The sequence below is a fragment of the Culex quinquefasciatus genome, chromosome 3 (assembly GCF_015732765.1).
Source record: "Culex quinquefasciatus strain JHB chromosome 3, VPISU_Cqui_1.0_pri_paternal, whole genome shotgun sequence".
In the NCBI taxonomy this organism is placed as follows: Eukaryota; Metazoa; Arthropoda; class Insecta; order Diptera; family Culicidae; genus Culex; species Culex quinquefasciatus.
In genome coordinates this window covers 82,125,943-82,148,783 of record NC_051863.1, presented here as the reverse complement: position 1 = coordinate 82,148,783, position 22,841 = coordinate 82,125,943, and the positions used below count along the sequence as shown (strand labels likewise).

The 22,841-nt window shown below is 41.5% G+C and overlaps 3 protein-coding genes across 6 annotated transcripts in view; 1 reads left to right on the top strand and 2 right to left on the bottom strand.

Annotated features, from left to right (window-relative positions):
* LOC6038971 overlaps window positions 1–22,841 on the bottom strand; it is a 116,161-nt gene that overhangs the window by 4,351 nt on the left and 88,969 nt on the right. Inside the window, exons 1-3 of one of the 3 annotated variants that reach the window (XM_038265665.1) lie at window positions 2,745–2,938; window positions 2,266–2,674; window positions 2,050–2,208 (exon numbers count right to left, since the gene is read on the bottom strand). The exons of 1 other annotated variant lie outside the window; for it this stretch is intronic. In XM_038265665.1, the coding sequence (XP_038121593.1) occupies window positions 2,050–2,208; window positions 2,266–2,482 (376 nt within the window). In that variant the 5' untranslated portion in view covers window positions 2,483–2,674; window positions 2,745–2,938. Of the gene's footprint in view, window positions 1–2,049; window positions 2,209–2,265; window positions 2,675–2,744; window positions 2,939–22,841 lie in introns of those variants that run through there. One more of the 3 variants, XM_038265668.1, reaches the window with a different exon arrangement.
* On the top strand, window positions 3,050–3,700 carry LOC6038972 (ragulator complex protein LAMTOR5). 2 transcript variants are annotated; one of them, XM_001848609.2, is made up of 4 exons: window positions 3,050–3,188; window positions 3,270–3,331; window positions 3,397–3,511; window positions 3,569–3,700. In XM_001848609.2, exons 2-4 carry the CDS (start codon window positions 3,271–3,273, stop codon window positions 3,621–3,623), a joined length of 231 nt encoding a protein of 76 aa, XP_001848661.2. In that variant the 5' UTR covers window positions 3,050–3,188; window position 3,270; the 3' UTR covers window positions 3,624–3,700. The 2 variants fall into 2 exon arrangements, with proteins under 2 accessions (XP_001848661.2, XP_038121601.1); XM_038265673.1 differs by having other exon boundaries at window positions 3,050–3,211.
* LOC6041389 lies at window positions 6,511–8,561 on the bottom strand. The gene is made up of 2 exons (XM_038265672.1): window positions 7,569–8,561; window positions 6,511–7,512 (listed from the first exon to the last, which is right to left on the bottom strand). The coding sequence occupies exon 2, from the start codon at window positions 7,247–7,249 to the stop codon at window positions 6,881–6,883; it is 369 nt and encodes a 122-aa protein (XP_038121600.1). The 5' UTR covers window positions 7,250–7,512; window positions 7,569–8,561; the 3' UTR covers window positions 6,511–6,880.

The window sequence follows — 22,841 nt, the reverse complement described above, 5'->3', positions numbered from 1 at the left end:
TTGGCATATCAGCACTGTGGTGTTTAGTGATAGCTAGTTTAAAGCTGTTTTGACTGAAATTTAATAAGTATTCAATCTAGTATTCAATTCATTTTAAACCAACGGTCAGGAAGAATCAAACTAATTTAATTTTATTTCAAGGTAACTGAAGCTATTAAGATTTTTAGTTTTGTTTAGTGAGTTTGGTTGTATTGTATCTGTTGTAACTGTTGCTAAGCTACAGTGAAAGACAGTTTGTTACTGAGAAAACTGTTTATTCCGTCCGGCGTGTTGGGTGGCCGGGAACGAACTGTGCTGGGAGTGCTGGTAGTTAGCATGGCCTACTACATCTCCCCCTTTAGGAGATTTGGCGGACGGCCAATCTTCCTGCTACTGAACTGCTTCACCGGTGGACCAGTTTCCAGTTGTAGCCGTTTCCGATCGTCTCGCGGCGGCCAAGCCAGGTGTGGTCCGCGATCGACGTATGACGGCTCGAGATGATTCTTCATGTTTGTGGAATGATCTGTGACCGCTTTTCCTCCTTCGGCGAGATTTTTGAGACCTCTTGCAGCCGTTGAAGTGATGCGATGCTTGATCTTCGTTGAGAGCTTCCGGAATGTCCGCAGGGCCACCAACCAAGGATGAGGATCCAGATGGCCGGCGTTGGCGCAGGAACTGGTGGCGGCAAGCTTGATGGAGTCGCTCGATGCCGGCGACGGACGATGATCGGGTCCGGGAACACTGTCGGAGGGCTCCGTGCGGGAATCGTCGTAAGTTGGACTTGAGACGGCCAGATCGACGGGTTGATCTGGATCGATGACGCCCTCGTTGTCTTGCGGATTGTGTGTGCGAGCAGTGTGTCCAAGCGGTTCCGAGGATGCTTCCAGATTCTTGGCACGCAGAACTGTCTTGCAGCGTCCAAGCGATTCGTGGTGTTGATCCGGATTCATGGCACACAGCGTGGTGTCGGAAACAGTATCCAGCTGCATCGGTACGGTAAAGCGGCGGTCACAAGCATCGTCTGGTTCAAGCCGTCAAGCGTCGATCCACACCTGTCTTGGACGCCACGTGAAGACAAGATTTGGCCACAACCAGATGCCGGTTCCATGAAGAATTCAAATCCGTCAAACCTCTTAAAGGGGGAGATGTAGTAGGCCATGCCTACAGCAGCACCAGAATCTCACTCAAATCCCGACAGTCCACAAAGTCGGACGCATTTCAATAAACGCTCTAGTCTAGCAACGAAACTGTCTTTCATTGCCTAGCAACAGTTATAACAGTATCGTAAAGTAGAACTTTGTTTTATTGATCTAATAAATGTTAAGTGTGGAAAAATTTACTCAATAATTGTAATTTTGTCGCATATATATGCAAAGAATAGTTATTTTTTTTTTGGCAAAAAAATAATCTGGGATCAAAATTTATGTATTGATTTCATACCACCTTTTCAAAAATCACACGTAAACAATATTGACTGCGCCTCTGGCGGGGACTTCAGGAAACTGCATGCTTGTCAGATCCCTGTCAAGAAGGAACTTTTCTGTCAAGAAGGACCGCGAGGTTAATTTTTCAAAATTGATTTCAAAATCCATTTTAAACTCTTTGTGGTCGTACAAAGGGTCATTGTACTTAGAAAAATAAGCTTTATCGCGCAATAATATCAGTAATCAAAGCTTCATTTTAAGACCCAATTGAGAAAACCTCCTTCTACGCAAAATTTTGTAGATTATTTTTAACAAAAAAAAAAAACAAAAACAAAAAGTGTGCAGGCCGAAAGCCATTAGTGTGTGTGAACAATTTTTTTTGTTATATTAACGTATGAATTTATTCTATGGGCTTATACGCATCTCCCAAGAAAGGTGGTCAAGCAATGCGATAAGCGGTATACGCACTTGGTAAGGAACCGGTCAAGGAAAATTTCAAATGGGCAGCAGCGGCAGCGAAAGCAAACAAGAGAGTGTGAACAAAGGCCCCAAGAAATCGTTCCCTCTCCTTTGTCCTGCTTTTCGTAAAGCCATTTCTTGTTCTCTTTTCTGGGGAGGTGCGTATTGGCCTTTTAACTGTAATTACCTGGACCAGTTTCTTCTGAACAGCCTACCCGTCCAACTTTAGCGTTTGACTTCTTCTGTAGTAACCGATCTATCTTCGGTTGAGCTAGCAATTCCGCGCCTTCGATTTGTATGGGAACAGCACCATCGATTAGAATAAACTTTCGCTGATCTGACAGTTCTTTAAAAAAATATGGTTAATCAAAGGCAGCTTAGAAAGGTATATTACGTGACTCACTGATTGGATGAAAATCTTCAATGTTGAAATGCTTACTGCAAATTTTAGCAGTAGTCGACGGTGTTTTCTCTAATCTAAGGGCGTCGAGCCAATACTGAAATCGCGCGGGATCCTTTTTCCGATCAGGGAACTGGTGAAAAGAAATTCCGGGCTCTCGCTTCTGTAGACAAGACGGAACTACACACCGCAAATAGTTACCGTAGTCTCGTTTCTCCATGTTTGTTTAGAGGCGTGATTTTCGTGTTTAAAGGCAAAAAAACACAACAGATTTAACTTGTTTGAGCTTTCTGTTTCTAAAGCCAACATACAAAATAATTGGGTTCCAATAATGTAATCTTGAATATAATTCAATTGTTTGGCTAATTTCCCTCTGTTTTTCTCCGTGTTATTAACTCCGCGACTTAAACATCTGCCGATTATTCCACAATAGAGTTATAAATCATTAGCGTGTATCGCACAGGTCAGTCGTAAATATTTACCTTTTTTAGTTTATGATGATACTCGACGAAATGGATTAAAAATAAATGTTAATGTTTCAACTATTCACTAAATAAGTAAATTTATAACACGTTGCTTCGAAATTTTTTGTTAATTAAGGAGATTTTCACAAATAAAACTTCGTTCGCTTCAGAAATCCAAACAGTGACGTTTGAGGTTTGCGTTACACTGTAAAACCCAAGCACATAGATTTCGGCAAAAATATACACTCTAAAAGTGCGTAGATTAACTGAAGCAGCATTTTTCCGTGTAGACACTTTTACGCATAATTTGACGTTTACGATTATCAGTAAGTTTATGTCATTGAATCCATTCAATGCAAAACATTGTTTACAAGAACTGCTTCAGTTCTTTATCTTATCTTTTTAAACGAAATAACTTACTAGTTTGTTATTTTGACTAATTTCTGTGCAATGGAGGATCACGTAAACCAAATCTTGGATAAAGTGTAAAAAGTAGCTAATTTGTCGCAAGAATTGAAATTCTATTTTTTGTTTTCTTTCTAGAATGGCCAACCCCGCAAATGTCGGTTGTCTTCTGGCGAATAATCAAGGGCTCTGTATCGGAGGTAGGTTCACACAATTACCCACTAAACTAACTAAGCTCTCAAACCAAATGGAAACGAATTTTCAGCACGAGGAAAGGCATCGGATAAGTCCGCCGGGATCATTGTGGCCATATCAGAACAAGCTGCAAAGCTGGATCCAAACTGTAATGCCCCAGTGGTATCATTGGAGGTTGGGGACAAGTAAGAAAATCAAATTAAGGCTTGTAAATCATTATTTAGTTTTTCTTTGCATTTCAGGGTTTGCATAATTCACAAAAATGGTTTAACAGGAGCTGTATACAAACAAAAATAGATTTTAGAATGTCTTTTATATGTACTATGTTATAAATCAATAAACAATATCAGTTCAAAGTCGTATAAGAAAATAAAGCTTATTTTGTTTATGAATATCAATGTGGAAAAAGTCTAAAATTAAAACTCAAATCGCTAACATTTCAAGAGACAAAATTTCAAATAGGGCCATGTGGGGGAAATATTCCCTTTCTAATCAAACATCTATCCTCGCCATATGAAGAGTTTGATGCTCGTTTAAAGCTCCCAAACTGGCTCCCAAAATACTATTTAGTTAGGCCATAAACTTATCAGCAACAGCACGTAAATTATAACTGGCCTAAAAGACAAATTAAATGCCCTTTTGATCAAAATGTATATTTAGCCACCTCATGAATATCGTCAAAATCAACTTTCCACCTTTGCTTACTTTACTTTTTTTTTCACAGCGATTTCGATACAAAACTGCTCCCAACTTTCTACAACATGTTCTTTTGCACATAAGTTAGATTGAAAAATAATCCCGAAACATGCAAATCTGGGAGGGAGAAGCGAACAGGACTTCTTATTTTTATTCATTTTCTTGTTGTTGATTTTGTTTTTGTGCAAGATTATTTCTCTTCCCATTTAAATTTCCAGTCAGTCGTCATCTGCCCTTCTTGACAATTAAAATTTTCTTGCAGCACATTTCAAAACAGTGCTCAAGATCGTGCGTGACCAAGTGCGTGACTCATGTGATGTAACTGTGGCAATCTCGCGAACGTTCGGATGGAGCTCGAAAATGTGGTTTTTAGTTTTAAAAGTTTCGTGTATGAGCGCGGTACGACGGTGGTCAGGATTTGTCCCGGAATCGGTGTCCGGATAAGCGCACAACGCACAATAAAAGAAATAGTTACGAACTAAAATAAAGTGTATTTACTACGATAAGCGAAATGGTAATGAACAGGGGGGTGGTGTCAGAGTAAAGGGATACTCTACTCGCCCATCACCACAATCTTGCAATAGTATTAGTGAGTAGCCCCTGTCTGAAAACTAGCCCCCGCATTAGTGTTTGTGAGTAGCCCCTATCTGAAATCGCCTGCTGATGTATTGGTAGGTGAGGCCTACTGTTTACATCTAGCAACGTTAAAACGGTCAAACTATTTAAAATGGGAAATTCTTTGCAGCAGCGTGGCGTAAAAAAAGTGTTCTTGTGTTCATATTTGCGTAATCACTGAGTGACGGAAGTGTCGCAGCTACCACCAAATGTCCGTCGTGGTCCGGAAAATAACGGTGGTTCGTTCAAGAAGGGGCACCCTGAATGGTTATTTGATGCCGAAATATAAAACCTCAGCCTGCTCGACCTGCACCACTGGCTGGGCTGATGACGGTTGTTTCGATCTAGATTCGCTGACGGATTGGATTTGAGCGATTTGAGGGAATCCGTACTTGAAATAGTCCTCTTTTTACCAAAATTCTTTCATTTGAACAAAAATCAGAGTGGACGCGGTTCGACGCGGTTGACAGATGTGTTTTTTTTTGTTTTCTTCTTTATCTCCTCTTCGGCGTCAGAAGTTTTGGTTTCAATAAAATGGCCGTCATCACAGGGGCCTGGTAATGAATCTAATAAACAATAGCACTGACAGATTGCCACCATACATTTATGCGCTGTCACGCATCACAGGGTGATAGTCTGGCCAGCACTCGTTAGCAAGCGGCGTGCGAGGGGCGAGACACCTCGCACAATCCTTCTGTTCACAACAAAAAGTGTATTTGCTCTTGACTATGTGAATGTTGGCTCGAGAATGAGCTGCTCGAGGTTTTGGCGGAAGTTCGCCGGATGACAGCGAACGCAAAGTGCAAACGCAGAGCTTTCAAACTGTCACGCCCCACGGGGATGTGAGACGCAAAACAAAACAAATTATTTTCAGTGGGGTTTCTTTACAGGGCTGTATCGGGTAGATTGCTACAGCTCGTCCATCCTGATGCTCCTTGTTGTCCGCAACAGGTGAGTTCAAGCGTCGAATCTTGTCTTCAAATACATTTCTCTTCTAATACCTACTAAACTTCTTACACGTACTCGTTCATGGCAATATAAAATAAAAATCAAGTTAATACATCGAATTTACGCAGTGGTTTCCTATCAAAACAAATCTTTAGCTACTACCAAAACTTCTACTGAAACTCCTCATCTAAATACTCAATTTCCTCGTACTCTGAAATACGATTTCAGGTGTTTCAATACTTCGCGCGAGTAGAGACCCTAAATAAGGAGACTAGAGACCCTAAATAAGGAGACTGGTCTAAGCGAGGGGTGAGACACAAGCCCTAATCAATTAAGATTATCGCCTAGTTGATTAGAAATTTCAGTTAGTTGATTAGCATTTACGCTAATCAATTAGCGCATTCCCACCATTCTATTTGCCTTGGTCTGTCGCACAAACGTCAAACAAATCAAAGCAAAACAAAAAATATTCGCGTGCGGCCGCATGGATAATGAAAATTAATCTGAAATTTATCAAACTTGTCTTGAAACCGGCGTCTTAAAGACCAAACTACCCATTATGCCGATGGAGAAGCTGCTGAGGGTAGAAATAAGTAGGTCGGCGTCCTACAGTGCTCGGAGTAAAGTGTTTTAGAAGGCTGAGGAAGCGGACAGCGTTGCGGATTTTCTCCGGAACGACTTTTATGAGGATTTTAAACGAAAAGGCCGGGTTGGTCAATAACAGCTTGGAAGTCTTGTCAATTTTCACAAACGGATTGCGCAGGAAAGTCTACAAAAGGCTTTACGGAACCGAACGGATTTGTCGGAAGTGGTGCTTCGTCATCATCCAGAACAGCCTTCTGGGCGGAAAACTCCACGGTTTTGGACGATATGCAGAGCTGTGGGTTTCTCCGGTTAGACCGGTATCATCAAAAGGCTGTCCAAGAAGATTGAACTTTCTTTTATTGAATTTAAGTTATTTTAGACACAACATTCTGTTTTAATTATTAATTCAGGTTGTTCCGTTCAGAAATATGTACTGGGTCCAAACGGGGTAGTTATTGTCTCATAACAATTACTAAAAGGCGACTAATCATCGGGCCTTGTGGCCAAAGAAAAACAACAAAAGAACCGATTTTTTTATTACCATGAAAAACTAATAAAAATAAAAACTAATTATTTTGTAAACACCGAAACTGCACAGTGACGAACAATCAAGCCGCTGGTTGTTGTGTCGTTACCTGAGATCTGGAAGTTGGGGACTGGGGATGCCTTCTTCTTAACTTCCGGAACCTTGTCCGCGTCCGGTAGAATGCTTATGATGGCCACATCCAGTTCCTTTTGGCTTTGCTAAAGGACCAACTTTTCGGCGCGGGATCATTTTGGGACTTTTGGGCCTCGCTTGGCGGGTTGTTTGTGGTTTGAGCCACTTTGTCCTGTTCCCCGTCCACGGTGCCGGCAGACGGGTTCATGCGGTGCTTTCGTTTCGCGGCAATTGGTGGTGAGGCCGTGGCCGCTGTGGGATAATCGCTGAACCGCCGGTCACGGCCAGGTTGCTGCTGTTGTTCGAAAGCTTTAGGTTGGATTTCGGATGTCTCGTCAATTGGGGTGGATATTTGGCCAATCACGAACAGAACCGGCGTCGTCTGCATTGATTGCTTGTTCATGTTTCCCCTGGGATGCATCTTAATCGGAACCACCGAATCAAACAGCAAACAGCGAGTACCACTTCTGGAGTCGACTGCTCGGCGAGGCCAGTTTCGGCCCGGAAGGAACTACGACGATGTACGGGTGGCCGGGAAACTTCCTATTCTTGTGCGCCACCACCGGATCTTACGGTTTCTTCAACACTGGACCCAACAGTTCCTTGATCATTTGCCGCTGGATGTGCAGGAACTAAACCAGTCTCGATTTCGACGAGAGACGGCGACGTTAAATCTGTTTTCTGCTGTAGGATAACGAAACTTAAGAAATGGGCAAGATTTACATTTTAAGTCAACTTACCATCGACAAAAATTCGTTTTCAAGGAAATCTTTTTTTTCTTCCCTCATTTCAAAGCAAAACTCATTTTGTAGCTGTCAAAACAACTTTTCTCGACATGCCAAGATAATTTGACGTAGGATGGGAATGGGTTGTCAAATCAGCGCTAATCAATTAGCTAATCAACCAAAATCAGCTCCAATTAATTAGATTAATTATAGTTGATTAACTGTGTCTCGCCCCTTGGGTCTAAGCTGGCTAAATCTAAGCTGGCTAAGTCTAAGCTGGCTAAATTATTAAGGATCTCTACGCGCGAGTTGGTTGTCTTGGTCGGGTAAAATAACGTACTTCGTAAACGCGTCGATAACGGCAAGTATGTGCTCGTTCTTGCCTTTCGTCTTCTCCAGCGGTCCTAGATGATCAATGTGAACGGTTCGGAAGGGCACGTTCGACTTGTCCACCAGGTGCAACGGCCGTATGGTTCTTTGAAAAGAACCGGTTCACAAAATTAACCGCCGCTCATTTTTTCCTGAGCGGTCGCTCATTCGTTCTTTTGCTTGAGCCGTAATATGAACGGTTCGCCCAAATATTCCCTCTACATACACTCAACCCCCGGTGGTTGGTCACTTTTTTGTTTGACACTTTTTTAGTATGTACCCCGTTGGTTGGTCAAAGTAAAACTAAAAAGTGACAAACTGTCACTTATTACACGAAGTTTACAAATTAAAAAAAAAAAACATTTTTTTAAATTTATTTTCCTACAAATACAATATTTACTACTCCAACCAAATAACAACATTAACAAAAAATGAAGGCGGTTCTCACTGACAGTTCGGAATTATCTGACACTTCTCGTGTTTCGATTAATCAATTGGTTTGAGACGTGTGAGATGGCCGTTCTCTACACTTAAAGTCAAAAGTATCCTTTTTTTCAAGTTCACCCGTCGTCACCATTTTAAAAGGGTATGAAAAATGTACTGATTTTGACATAACCTTTTGAAAGGGTGACGCCGGGTGAACTTGAAAAAGGATAGAAAGTGTCCTTTTGACACTGGAACGCCCAACGCATGTCCAACTTACACGGACGCCCAAGCCTCCCAAAAAATGTGGAACGGTAAGTGCAAATCGCTGGTTCTCGGGCATTACTCAACCAATCAGGACGATTCTTGTTTCCAGTGATTTGTAGGAATGTCTAGATGATCCTTAAACGTTGCAGAACTTGATTTGAACAAATCTGTAATTTCTGCGACCGAAAACATCGTTCCACCTTTTTTAAAACGACTGCCTCCGCGGAATTTTTGGCGAATTTTTTTTTTACACGCGTTTTTGATCGCAAAAATTACAGATTTGATCAAATTTAATTCTTCAAAGTTTTAGAATCATCAAGACATCCTAACAAGTTATCTTGATTGGTTGAGTTATGCCCGAGAACCAGCGAGTTGAAGTTACCGTTCCAACTTTTTTGGAGCCTTTGGCGTTGGAATGTTAAGGGATACTTCTGATTTTGAGTGTACAGCTCCAGGTTTTCTATTTTTGAGGGGTATACTTTTGATTTTGAGTGTATGAAAAGGTGCGAAAACAAGGATCATTTTTCAGTCAGTGTACAGTGTGAAAATCGTTGAACCTAAGTAAACAATAAAAAAAACTAGCTGAACGGTGATCTCTTGGATTTAGGATGGCCAGCAGTAGTGCGTATCTTTCCGACTTTGACCACGAGCCAAAGCGAGCTAAGATGGAAGCCACCGATTCCGGTCCCGAGCCACAGTTCCCAGCGGAAATCTGGGAGCACATTTTCCGTTTCATTCCTGGATCGCAGCTGCTTCAGTTGCGCATGATTTGCCAACGTTGGAGCGATATTATTATGTCCAGCCCGTCGCTTATGAGCCGATTCTATGTCCAGTTCAAGCAGCCCAAGGGAGTCTTGCCCATGGAGGATGGTTACGTTCCGGAAAATTTGCCACCAAAGGCCATCAAAGTCCTGTTCCACAAGTGCGCGATCGCTGGTCTCGGTGCGGTCAAGTCCTGGTGGCCTGCCTTCGCCATGAAGCTGACGGAGTTACAAATCGGTCTCGGCCAAATCAGCGCTGAGAATTTGCTCTGGATGTTGCAGCAAGCGCCGAACCTTAAGAAACTGATCATGTTTCAAGTGCTGCTGTCCGGTTCCGGTACCGGTTTCGGAGACACGAACGTACGCTTTAACCGACTGGAAATGTTTGCTGTTTTTCACCTTCGTTACGAGGACAAGAACTATCAAGACATTTTGGTCGGTCTTGAGCACAAGTTCCCTTCCCTGAAGGTCCTTCGACTCGACGTGGCTATCCACAAGAACGAAGCTGAAATTCTTCAGTCCGTCCGAACGCTCCAAAGCTCTCTGCAGCGCCTCCATCTGCCACGAGGAAAAAATGTCCTGGCGGAACTCTGCAAGATGAACCAGTTGCGGCTGAAGGAACTGCAACTTGACCTACGCTTTCCGCAGGATTTGGAACAGTGGACCAAGTTCTGCAAGGTGCAGCAGCAGCAGCTGGAACAACTTACGTTGACTGCCAATCAATCAGAGGTAAGGTCAACCTTCCGAATATATCAAAGAAAATAACATCTCTGTGTTTCTTCGCAGTTTCTTGTTGAGACTGGCAGAGTCTTGCGCAACCTAAAGCGCCTCTCGTTGACCCTTCACGGTGACATGAAAGTATCGTTCCTCGATGCAATGCCGGGCTTGGAGGTTCTTGAGATCACTGCGGACAGCAAGATTGATTTTCTGGCCCACAAGAGCCCCAATCTCACGCAGTTCCGTCTAAATGACGTTGAAACGGAAGATCTGTTCCAGTATCTTCAGCGTTCGCAAAAACTTGCCCAAATCTACCTGAGCGGCTGTCGCCTTGGCAATCGTGAAATCTCTGTTACCAGACATTTCCGCAGCTTGAAGGTCTTGTCCCTGGAGGATATCACTTGCGATGCCGATCTCCTGGTTTCGCTTTTCGGCCACAGCCCCCTGCTGGAGGATCTTTACCTGTCGTGGATTAAATCTCTGGAAGATGAACACGTGCTGGTGGCCTGCAAGCGACTGCGGCGTCTGAAGAAACTGTCGCTTGTTTCCATCCGTGGCGTCACCGACGAGTCTGCCCAGTACATTCAACGTTACTGTCCAGTTCTGGAGGAATTGGAGGCAGACTTTTCGGATCAGGTTCTCGATCAGCTGGAGGCAGACAAGAAGATTCGAATCAAGCGGTGCGATTCGGACTGGTCCGGTTTCGATTCTGGCGAGGATGATTTGGAGGATTACGACGCCGAGGATGACTATGATGAGGACGAGGGCGCTGACGATGTTGATGAGGATTAATATTTTTATTTGTCTACTTTATTGATTATTGTTCTCTTCTGTACATGAGAAACAAATGGATTACATGAAATACGATTTAAACTAAGAAATACATCGGGCTCTGGCATCGCAATTCAGTACTCTTTTCTTCCACTTGTTATGATTATTAGGGTGGGTACGTTTTTCAAAAAGTTCTCCGAGTAAGTTTTAGTATGGTTCCCCTTGTAGGGCATGCCCATAGGGACTTTCATGCCAAAAATCAGCGCATTTGGTTGTAAACTGGCTGCGCGCATCAGGGTTAAAGTTTACATGGGAATTACTATAGGAAATTGGAACTTTTTGTTCAAACACTTCTACAGGTCTGGAAAAATCACGCGCCAACTTCTGGTATGGTCAGGCCTAAGGGCCTAAGGGGAATGGTCTGGAGAACACTTTTCCCGAAGAGAGCATACGGATTCGTTGTACCTAGAGCTGGCGCATCGGCAAACAATCTGATGTCTCCGGAATCAACGGTTTTCCCTGAAAAAAACATCAAATTTTCCTTAGCATGCTATGAAAGCTTGATGCACACCGCAACGCCATATGTCAGACAGCTACCACGTGGTTGAAATATTAGCAAAAAAAAAACACACAAATTTGCTATCCAAAGATTCTGAATTCGACTAAATAATATCAGGATTGCTCGAAATGTTCATTATCTAGTTGAAAGAAGTTTTGCAATTGAATATTCCAGCTATTTCTCACCCACGTGGTAGCTACAGTCATCCCACATATTCGGGACACCCACAAATTCGGAACACTTTTGTAATAATTTGTCAATAGCAAACAAAATGTATCTTTTCTGGTGACCCTATCATTTTTAGGACCTTTATTGTTACATTCTCTTGCTTTTCATTAGTAAAAAAAGTACTTTTAAAGCAACAAACTGCATTTCAAGACTAATTTATTCGGAGCAGCAAAACACTGACTCCAAATTGCCCGTTCCATGATTGTGGGATGTTGTTGTACCTCCCACAATGGAGCACCCGCAGTCGAGAAGTTTTTGGCAGTTCGCTCCATAAGAAATACATTGTAGAAAAAAGGTGCAGATGGTTATGTTCTACATGACCAATAAGACAAAGAACTTTGAACAAAACTGTAAAAAATCATTTTATTGTTATTTATATTTTTTAATTCTTTGCCAATTTATTTAATTCTTAATAATTAATACTAATGTAATGTCTTCAATCATTGACATCTCTGTGAAAATAAATTGCCAGAAAACGAAACTATTGCCAAAACAAGTATGGTTCGGAAAATGTCTATTACCCCCAGAAAAACGGCATCCGGAAATCATGGACCTTACAACCACAATCGAAATGCCAAATTTCATGTCCAGTCTCAAAAACGATATTGCTCCAAGTCGCATGGTTCGATAAATGTCCCCGGTAGAACCTTCCCTCAGGGCAATGGCCACTCCGGGTATGGCCAATCCTGTCAAAATGGCCATTTTCATTACCAGTATCAAAAACCATGAATTTTGATACCCATATTGCCCCAAGTCGCATGGTTCGATAAATGTCCTCCCGGGAGAACCTCCCTGAGGGCACCGGCCGCTCCAGGTTGTGGCCAATCCTGTCAAAATGGCTATTTTCATTAACAGTTTCAAAAACCAAGAATTTTGATACCCATATTGCCCCAAGTCGCATGGTTCGATAAAAGTCCCCGGTTGAACCTTCCCTCAGGGCAATGGCCACTCCGGGTGTGGCCAATCCTGCCAAAATGTCCATTTTCATTACCAGTATCAAAAACCATGAATTTGGATACCCATATTGCCCCAAGTCGCATGGTTCGATAAATGTCTTCCCGGGAAAACCTCCCTGAGGGCACCGGCCACTCCAGGTTGTGGCCAATCCTGTCAAAATGGCCATTTTCATTACCAGTTTCAAAAACCATGAATTTTGATACCCATATTGCCCCAAGTCGCATGGTTCGATTAATGTCCCCCCGGTTGAACCTTCCCTCAGGGCAATGGCCACTCCGGATGTGGCCAATCCTGCCAAAATGGCCATTTTCATTACCAGTATCAAAAACCATGAATTTGGATACCCATATTGCCCCAAGTCGCATGGTTCGATAAATGTCTTCCCGGAAGAACCTCCCTGAGGGCACCGGCCACTCCGGGTGTGGCCATTATCCTACCAGATTGGTCCCAACCCCATTGCCCTAAATCATGCTGGTTTTCGGGTGACCGTCCAACAATCTTTATTAGAACAGAATTCCTCCCAAGTTGGTGCACAACCTGTGTCTATCAATGTGTGGATGTGTGTGTCTGAGCAATAAAATTACCACCGTGGATCCGTCTTTGACGAAACCTCGTAAGGTACTGAAATTTTCTGAGGCTATCTGTTAGCTGCAACAAAAAAAAAAAAAAAAAAAAAAAATTAAAAAAAAAAATAATAGTTCGCATGAAATGTGGCAACCATGGTGCAACATTCTCGCGTGAAAGTTCCACGACAGCAAGAGAGAAGGCAAAATTTGCACCATGTTGCCACATTTCATGCGAACTATTTAAGCTAGCACTTAGCCTCAGAAAATTTCAGTGCCTTACGAGGTTTCTTCAAAGACGGATCCACGGTGGTAATTTTATTGCTAAGACACACACATCCACACATTGATAGACACAGGTTGTGAACCAACTTGGGAGGAATGCTGTTCTAATAAAGATTGTTGGACGGCCACCCGAAAACCAGAATGATTTAGGGCAATGGGGTTGGGACCATTCTGGTAGGATAATGGCCACACCCGGAGTGGCCAGTGCTCTGGGGAAGGTTCTACCGGGGACTTTTATCGAACCATGCGACTTGGGGCAATATGGGTATCAAAATTCATGGTTTTTGAAACTGGTAATGAGCTAGTCGTATAGTTCGGTAAATGTCCCCCGGCAGGACCTTCCTCCAAGGCAATGGCCACTCCGGTTGTGGTCAATCCGGTAAAAAAGGTTATTTTCATTACCAGTTTCAAAAACCATGAATTTTGATACCAATATTGCCCCATGTCGTATGGTTCGATTAATGTCCCCCCGGTAGAACCTTCCCCAAGGCACTGGCCACTCCGGGTGTGGCCAATATCCTACCATATTGGTCCCAACCACATTGCCCCAAATCATTCTTGTTGTCCGGTGACCGTCCTAACAATCTTCATTAGAACAGAATTCCTCCCAATGTAGTGCACAAACTGTGTCTTTCAATGTGTGCGTGTGTGTGTGAGCAATAAAATTACCACCGTGGATCCGTCTTTGATGAAACCACGGAAGGCACTGAAATTTTCTGAGGCTAAGTGCTAGCTTAAATAGTTCGCATGAAATGTGGCAACAGTGGTGCAACATTCTCGCGTGACAGTTCCACGAAAGCAGAAGGCAAGGCAAAATTTTTAATGTGCTCTCAGCCAATCAGCAGCCGGGATTTTTCCTGGATTCATTTTTTATTTTCATTTTAACTTTTGAATACTTTAACAAAGTTTTATCAACTTTGTGAGGTAGTCTACTTGCAATTTAAGACTTCCCCTTTCGTTTGGTGGATAAAGCATGCAGATTGCTTGAATTGGGTGGAAGATAAAAGCGTTCAAACAATTACACAAATCGTTACACTTTCGCTTCGTGAAATTTTGGATTGACACCCGTAGACAGTGCCCTTAGGACAAAGTTCTTTGTCAAAAAGCAAAAACTTCTCGAATGGAAGTGCTCCATTGTGGAACACCTGAATTCGACTGATATTTTCACAAATAAAGTTATCAGACCATTCATATAACATAACTAAGCTTGAGTTTCGTTGGTTTCAGCGTGTGAAGTCATTATTTTGTAAAAAAATATGTAACGTCATGATTCGAATGGAGCACCCGCAGTCGAGCAGTTTTTGACAGTTCGCTCCATAAGACTGGTTGCAACGCGGCTCTACTTTGTTCTAGCTGTTTCATTTTTCAAATAGAACTGAAACAGACCACGCGCAACGCGGAGTTGCAGTTTTATTTTTCGAGCAGTATTTTGAAACCGGAATAAAACTGCTCGACGAGTGAGACGGTTTGGAACTGGAATAGAACTCAGTTTCAAAAAAAAAAATCAGATATATAAAGATATCCACGTATTCTTACACACACACACACACTATGATGCTGTGTTGATAATCATACGCACACAATTTAAAGCGTTTTTTTTGAAACAACATTTAGATCAGCGCGTTGCGAGCACCGTGTTTTAGTTTCATTTCCGCCAGTTCTAAAAATGTAAAACTGCTCGTAATTTGAAACAATTATAAAACTTCGCGCTGCAGACAGTCTAAGAAATACATTGTAGAAAAAAGCAAAAACTGCTCGAATGGAAGTGCTCCATTCCCGGACGCTTCGAAACCCGGACACTTCATCTTGTTTTATCACTTCCATTCGAGCAGTTTCTCCTGTCTCGTCAGAGGCGCTGGAGCAGAAATCCCACGTTAGAGGAAGGCCATGCCCCGGGGGGCGTAGTGCCAATAGTTTCGTTTTTTTCGTTTTTCTTATGGAGCAAAAGGTCGAAAACTGCTCGACTGCGGGTGCTCCATTATTTGGATATAAGTTCGCATTATGAATGTCAAAACTGTGTTATTTGATGAATTCTAACATCAACTTTCATTTAAAGTTTGTTTGAACGCTGTAGTTAATGCCAAAACAATTGAATACAATAAAATTATCAGTTTACCAAAAATGCGAAAAATTTCACTTGAAATAGGCGTCATAGGCGTTCGAAACACCGGGAAGGCAAAGCAGAAATTTATGGTTTCGATTTCCTTAAATTCTAGCAAATTTTTATATAAACTATCGATTGTTTTAATGTTAACAGCTTATTTGAGATCTTAGTAATGCCATTCACTAACATTTCAGTCCAAATTTGTGCGATTCATAAGTAAAATCGAGTGTCCGGAATTCGAAGCAAAAGTGTCCGGATTTCGAATCAGTGTCTATCAGTGTCCAGGATTCGAAGCACAACAAGTCATTTTAATTTTAATATTCTGATGAAAAATTGTTAGAAAAGACATATTTTGCATGCATTTTCTTGAAACTGACTGTTTATACTACGTCCTGATGATATTTCTACATTTCCAACATATTACACGATTTTTTGCCAGCTATAACAAAAATGATATGCTACTAAGTGTCCGGATTTTGAATCATGACGTTACTCCTGGATTGCTCTTGGAGAGAATCAAAGTTTGTTTACATCTGTAAGAAAAATGTGTTGCGAATTTGTGGATTTCGTGGGTCAATGTTTTTCTTTCAATATTTGATATAAAACGTTAAAATTTACAGTCGGTCAATACATCAATCGAAAGATCTCAAGAAAAGCTTTCTCATGAAAAATCTTTATGTTCAATTATCGATTTCCTATGATTTTTTGAACGTTGGCCGATCTGTAAACTGTTCCAAATATGAGGGATGACTGTACCTGACATATGGCGTCGGGATTGTGATATCCTGAAGCTTAAAAGTAAAACACAATGTTGCGGTTTGCAATGCACCGCTTTATTCCACCATCTTCGTACACTCACTGGCTCTCTCCAGCGCTCACACGCTTAATCGTGTTTACCTAAACTCAACACTAATTTAGCCATCACACGGCTAATCTAGAATGCCACATCCTCCCCTTCGATAATTTATGAATGAATGATAACTTAAAAACTATCACTTGTATTTTAACTCTTAAATCTAAGTCTTCGCTGAATTGTATCGTAGAAATGAGAACACAGCGTTCGGTCCCTCCGGTAGTAATCATTAGTCTGTTGAATTCCAAACGGTTGCTCCTTCTGTTCTTCCCTCTTCCTCTGCTACCGCTGAAAGAAAAAAAAAAGACAAACGAGAAAAAAAACAGAGAAAACCCACCCACAACAAATACACAATATTAACCGAACCGTGGTCTTAATCAAATTCAGCAACTTATACCATAAGGTACAAAACATATTTCATAATTTTCCTATAATCTTCGGAAATGCAAATCCCTTATCCTAGTTTGCCTGTTTTTCCTAATTCCTTTTGTTAACATTGATCAGCCTTACCCACTAACATTTTAGTTTATATTTCTTCAAATTATACATTTACCATAGAATTAAATGAACATAGCATTTTGATAACTTTTTCTAGTGCTATCTTTAACATCCCTTACAAATAATAACTATCCTATGTATAATTCTAATCATCATCTGAAGTCGACTGGAAGGTAGCGCATCATCACGACCTAAACCTTATCAAGACACCTTTGGGAAGGCGACTTATTGTATGTCAACATTAGTTGAGTAAAAATTGAATTGAATCCGCGTTGCAAATGCCAGTACCCATACTCTTCAAGGGTGTTTTCCTTGTGGAAACTAGGAACTATCGTTTGTATTTTCAAATTGACATTTTAATCCAGGTACAAGTAAAATGATGTCTGAATTCCTACATTATATAAATTTCATCAGCTCATCAGCATTAACTTGGCGTTCTCTATTGCGAGATTCCTACTCAAAACCAAATGTCCGAATGTTTGATTGTTGAGGCAATTGCAATCCTCTTTTTATACTTATTCTCCCATCCATCGGAGTTCAAACTGACTACCTTTGGATTGTTAGTCAAACTGCTTAACAGCGACTCTACCGAGACAGGACAAATCTCGGGACAAATTGCTATTTATCTTCCACTATCTCCTGCTTCAACCCTACCAATAACAAAACTCTTCTTTATTGAGGTTTTGCAGCACGACTGCGTTTCAATGTAGGTGGCGCCAAAATGAGGTTACTTGCCTAAAATCGTATGCCTTTCTGCCGGATTAAAGAAACAAAATCGATTATTTCTCATGATTCCCTGCATCAATCTTAATGAAGCTGGTTGCAAAAGACGAGATTTTGAAATAATGAACATCAATTTTGGGGCGCGCAAAAATTTGTGAACTTTTTCTTAAAAAAACATGTTTTGGAACACGAAAAAAAAAATTAGTTTCCTCGTATATCAATGAAATAAACAGTTAGGTACATAGTTGATAACAGATGTGTTAACGTATATTCAACAATTTTTATTGATTTTGGACAGACTCTAAAGCCAAATAGTCCAAATTATTATCTTTTTCTAAATTTACAGTTTTCTCATAGAAAAATCAAACAAATATAGGAAAGTTGTACATAAAACTGTTGGAAATAATTTTTCTCATCTGAATCCGGCATAAGTTATATAAAATTGTTGATTGTGAAAAAAAAATCGAAAAAAAACCTATGTCTTTTAGCTTTGCTGCAAAACTTCTTTCGCCATTATTAATCCACAACCAATTCACAATAGAGCCAAACTCGGGTACCACGCCTCGCCTTTTTCCGAAAATGTTGAAAGCACGTGTAACCATCTTCCTATCATGTGAGCCATTTATTTTGCCTTCCGTTTCAATGGTACTGTTAATAGGGTCCTAAAGCTCAATGTAAATGTTTATGTACAACGGTGAAAACACGCTTAAACCCATTTATTAACACTTTTTTACTTTAACGCAAAAAAATGACAAGACATTTGTTTTAACGATAACTTAACTATTTAACTATTTTCTCTAAAATTTAACCTCACTTTTCCCGTATACGTACAGAAAACAGAATATAATACGTATAGAATGCATTCGCACGTAGATAACTCTATCAAAGCTTAATTTTAGGATGCCATTGTGAATACGTTGTAATAAAGGTACCTTAGGGTGATTCTATTTGTTTATCTTGACTTCAACCAAATCAGTGTCCTGATTTATCATTAACTTAAACTGTAACGACTAACTTGAAGAATCACTTCAGATTAAAATATTGGATCATAAGTTTAACCAGACTCATTTTTCCATAACACTTTCTACATCTGTTAACCTTTGACTAAAGCCATCTCAATTCTTTTGGCTTCCGCTTGCCATGGGCTAAATCCACCATCTTTTCCAAACACATGATAGTTTAAGTTGGTCTAGGGCTGAACCCGGCTCAACTGTCAGCAACTCTTCTTTTTTTTTAAGAAGGTCATGGGCTAAACCCGACTTCTCTTTTCAGACACACTTTAGTTTGAAGTTGGTCTTGGGCTAAACCCGACTCAACACTTTCGGCTTTCGCTGGCCATGGGCTGAACCCACCATCTTTATCCAAACACGTTAGTTTAAGTTGGTCATGGGCTAAACCCGGCTCAACTGTCAGCAACCTTTCTTTTTTTTTAAGAAGGTTTCGGGCTAAACCCGACTCCTTTTTCCAAACACACTTTAGCTTGAAGTTGGTCTTGGGCTAAACCCGACTCAACACTTTTGGCATTCGCTGGCCATGGGCTAAACCCACTTTTTCCAAACACATGATAGTTTAAGTTGGTCTAGGGCTGAACCCGACTCAACTGTCAGCAACACATTTTTTTTAGCAGGTTATGGGCTGAATCCACTTTCTATTTCAACTCTTTGTCTGTTGGTCTTGGGCTAAACCCGACTCAACTTTTTGAAACCTATTGCATTTTTTTTTCGACCAAGACATCCATTCTTTAATTTCAAAAACACTTTGGTTATAGTTGGAAATGGGTCCAACTTGACTCAACTACCTGAAACTCATATAGGCAAAACTTAAACGAATGATCGTGTATACAATCTAACTGCATTTAAACTCTCTTGATTTTTTCCCATTCTTTGTCTATGCTTTCGTGTGAAACTTCCGTAAATAAACAAACGAACTGTACCTCCAGACCATTTATTGTTCTTATAGTTCTCCCATCGAATCTAATCGAATTTCATCGTAAAACATCCAAATCGGTTATTTACATTACTTGACCAGAACAGTTGGAATACTTTCATCATTTATTCGAAGATAGAAAAATTACAAACTATTTTTAAATAAACCTGAAATCAAATAACTTGGCGCAATTATTATTGTTTTTTTTTAAATTATTATTGTGACCCTTCATATTTATTAATTAACATTGGCAGTAAAAAAAAATCTCTTTTTAGGTTCCTTCCTTATAGTCCTTGACTCAGATTTTCCTTGATCTGAAATGCATTCTAACAGGTTGCCGTATCCAATACAACAATAAATTACATATTACGTTTACATGACATTTTTTTGAATTGTTCATCTTGCTCAGTAAATAATGTTTTAAGTACACAACAATTATTTTATCATTATTGCTCATAATATTGTGGATTTAGCAGATAGCCGGATTTTCTTGTGGTCATTGGAAACGGTAGTGGATAGGCATAGGGATTCTCTTTTGGTGTGAAAAATGTTCATTCACAGATAAATTATGGATTAGAATTTTGATCATATATCACTTCTCCAACATCAGTAATAATTGTTCGATTGTTTTTGCAAATTTTTAATTCAGCTGAAAATATTTTATTTTTCTTGAAAATTGATACTTTTTTTTTAAAAACATGAACACCCCTAGGGTTGGCTGGATGCCGCCAACATGCGACCGCGTGCTTCGTTTGTTTCACTGCTGCCGTTGGATGGTGACGCGAAGTGAGGAGGGAGATGCTTTCACTTTTTTTCCGATCTGGCCCGCCGCCTATTTCGACAGTCGTTGAGCCGACGGCCGTTTCCAACGACCGAGTCGAGTAAGGAACTGACCGTACAATACTGAACCACAATAAAACAACTCCCAGCTCAATCACAGAAAACCCCTTTCTACTTCTTAGATTTAGTCACTCTACTCACAGTTGTTTATTTTACTCGTTCACCTCCTCAAGCGCCGACTCATAAACCTTCCTTCACTTACTATCAAACACAGTTCGACACGGCTCTTACCCATTAAAAACGCCTTCCTCCTCCGCAACCACTCATTTTTATTCACCGAATGGAATTCGACCGACGATGCCTCTTCAATGTCGGGTTCTTGTCGGACTCTACTCACGCACTGGGTTAACCCAAGAGCTCCGTCAAGCAAATAAAAACAAAACAAACTCCACGCGTGCAAAATCTACAATTTTCTTTTCCTTTTTCACAAAAAACACAATATTACAGATAAATTCACTACTTTTTTCCACAAAACAAGGGAAAATCATCATGGCAGGATCGCCAATGTGATATCCTGAAGCTTAAAAGTAAAACACAATGTTGCGGTTTGCAATGCACCGCTTTATTCCACCATCTTCGTACACTCACTGGCTCTCTCCAGCGCTCACACGCTTAATCGTGTTTACCTAAACTCAACACTAATTTAGCCATCACACGGCTAATCTAGAATGCCACAGGGATGTGCATCAAGCTTTCAAGAAAATGTGATGCTTTTTCAGGGAAAACCATTGATTTCGGAGACATCGGATTGTTCGCCGATGCGCCAGCTCTAGTAATGAGTAATACAGTTGATTTCTGGAGTTTTTTTTAAAAGGTCCTATCAACCAATTTTTTTTTTTCAATTCAATTCGGTTTTATTAGTGAATAATCATGTTACAATTAGTTCATTCGCAGTACATAACAGAGTTTTGGAGTTCCTTTCAACTGTGTGTTAAATCTCAAATCCATTTTGGAACGATTATTGCTTATGACTAAGAGATTACCAAAAGTAAGAAAAAATTTAGAAAAAACTTACTGAAATTGCAAAGGAAAGGGGATAGAAATAGAAAAAGCTTAAACTAGATCACAGTTTTTTTTTATCTATTGTAGATGTGCTTAATCATTAGCTCCCCGAGGGCCAGAAATTGCTCCGCCTTGTTACGGCAGGTCCGGAACCTCGTCATCATCTCACCCGCTAGAGCAAAAAACTCTGGCAAGGTGAATAGATCTTCCCCGGTTACTTCTTGCTGGGCCGCATCACCGCTACCGGCAGCGACCACGCTGGCGAACGATCGCCCCCATCCAGGAGGGAACGCTGAGTTGTTTACGGGAACCGTACGCTGTCCAGCTGCAGGAACGGTTGCGCTCGTATTGTGCTGAGAAGGGTGGGATGCTGCTGCTTTCTTCTTCCTCTTTTCCTGCTCCTCGAGGTACGCCTTGCGCGCGACGCATCCGCGTAATTACCGGTATGGTTGCCGTCACAGTTGGCGCACTTAATCCGCGCCTTGGTGTGCTCTGCCTTGTCCCCCAAGTCCGCCTTGCACGGCAGTGCACACTTCTCTGAGAGGTGTGTTTCACCACACTTCACGCAGCGGGGCGGGAGGTTGCAGTTCCGCGAGCCGTGGCCGAACTTCTGGCAACGGTGGCATTGCGCTACGTCCATTGGGTTTTTGGAGTAAAACCGCCAGTTTACCCAAAACCGTCCAACGCCTTAGTCCGTCGCAGGTCTTGGATTTTGACGGTGCCGCGGTCGAAGTACAACAGGTACAAAGTGTGCGTACCTGTGACTGTTGTCTTGCGCGAGAGCACTTTTATCTCCCGTGGCGTTATTCCGGCACCCGAGAGGTGTCCCTTCAAGTCGGCGATTGGGCGGTCTTGGTAGCCCTGCAGGACTACCTTAACCGCGGTCTTCTCAACTGGATCGAATGTGTAGAACTTGAAGTTGCTACACTTCAGTTCTTTCACCACCAGGTCGAAATTCTTTTGTTGAAAGTAATCACTTGTACTTTCGATTTTCCAATTTTCAGACTATATTGGAGGCCTTCCAGCAACTCGTCAACATCGTCCGCCAACGTATCCAAAACAAAAATTGGAGGTGGTCGCCGTTCCTTCGGAGAATTATCTTTTTTTGTCGTACTACCTTTTTTGCGTGCACGTCCATCGTCGTCGTCGTCGTCGGTAGTGCTGCTACCGTCGGTGTTGTTGTTGTTGGTTTCCTCGTCACTCAGTCTCGCGAACTTGTTACTGGTGGGAATGTTGGCGGATGTTGATGCGCCACCGGTCGACAGATTGCCGGAAGTACCTGAGCGGAGTCTGCTTCTTATAGGGCTGCGATCCTGGACACGGTAATTAGCGTGTAATAACTCCGGATTGAATCCATCAGCACACACGCTCCCCTGCGCGATGGCGGACGACGCGGCGGCGTTGTTTTGTTTACCTTTTTGCACTCGGCCGGTAGACGAACT

Coding starts and splice junctions, on each gene's coding strand:
- LOC6038972 (XM_038265673.1), top strand. CDS start 3,177: ATGGAGGATCACGTAAACCAAATCTTGGATAAAGT. Junction 3,212..3,269: donor AACCAAATCTTGGATAAAGT/GTAAAAAGTAGC, acceptor TTTTCTTTCTAG/AATGGCCAACCCCGCAAATG. Junction 3,512..3,568: donor TCATTGGAGGTTGGGGACAA/GTAAGAAAATCA, acceptor TTTGCATTTCAG/GGTTTGCATAATTCACAAAA.
- LOC6041389 (XM_038265672.1), bottom strand. CDS start 7,249: ATGCATCCCAGGGGAAACATGAACAAGCAATCAATGCAGACGACGCCG.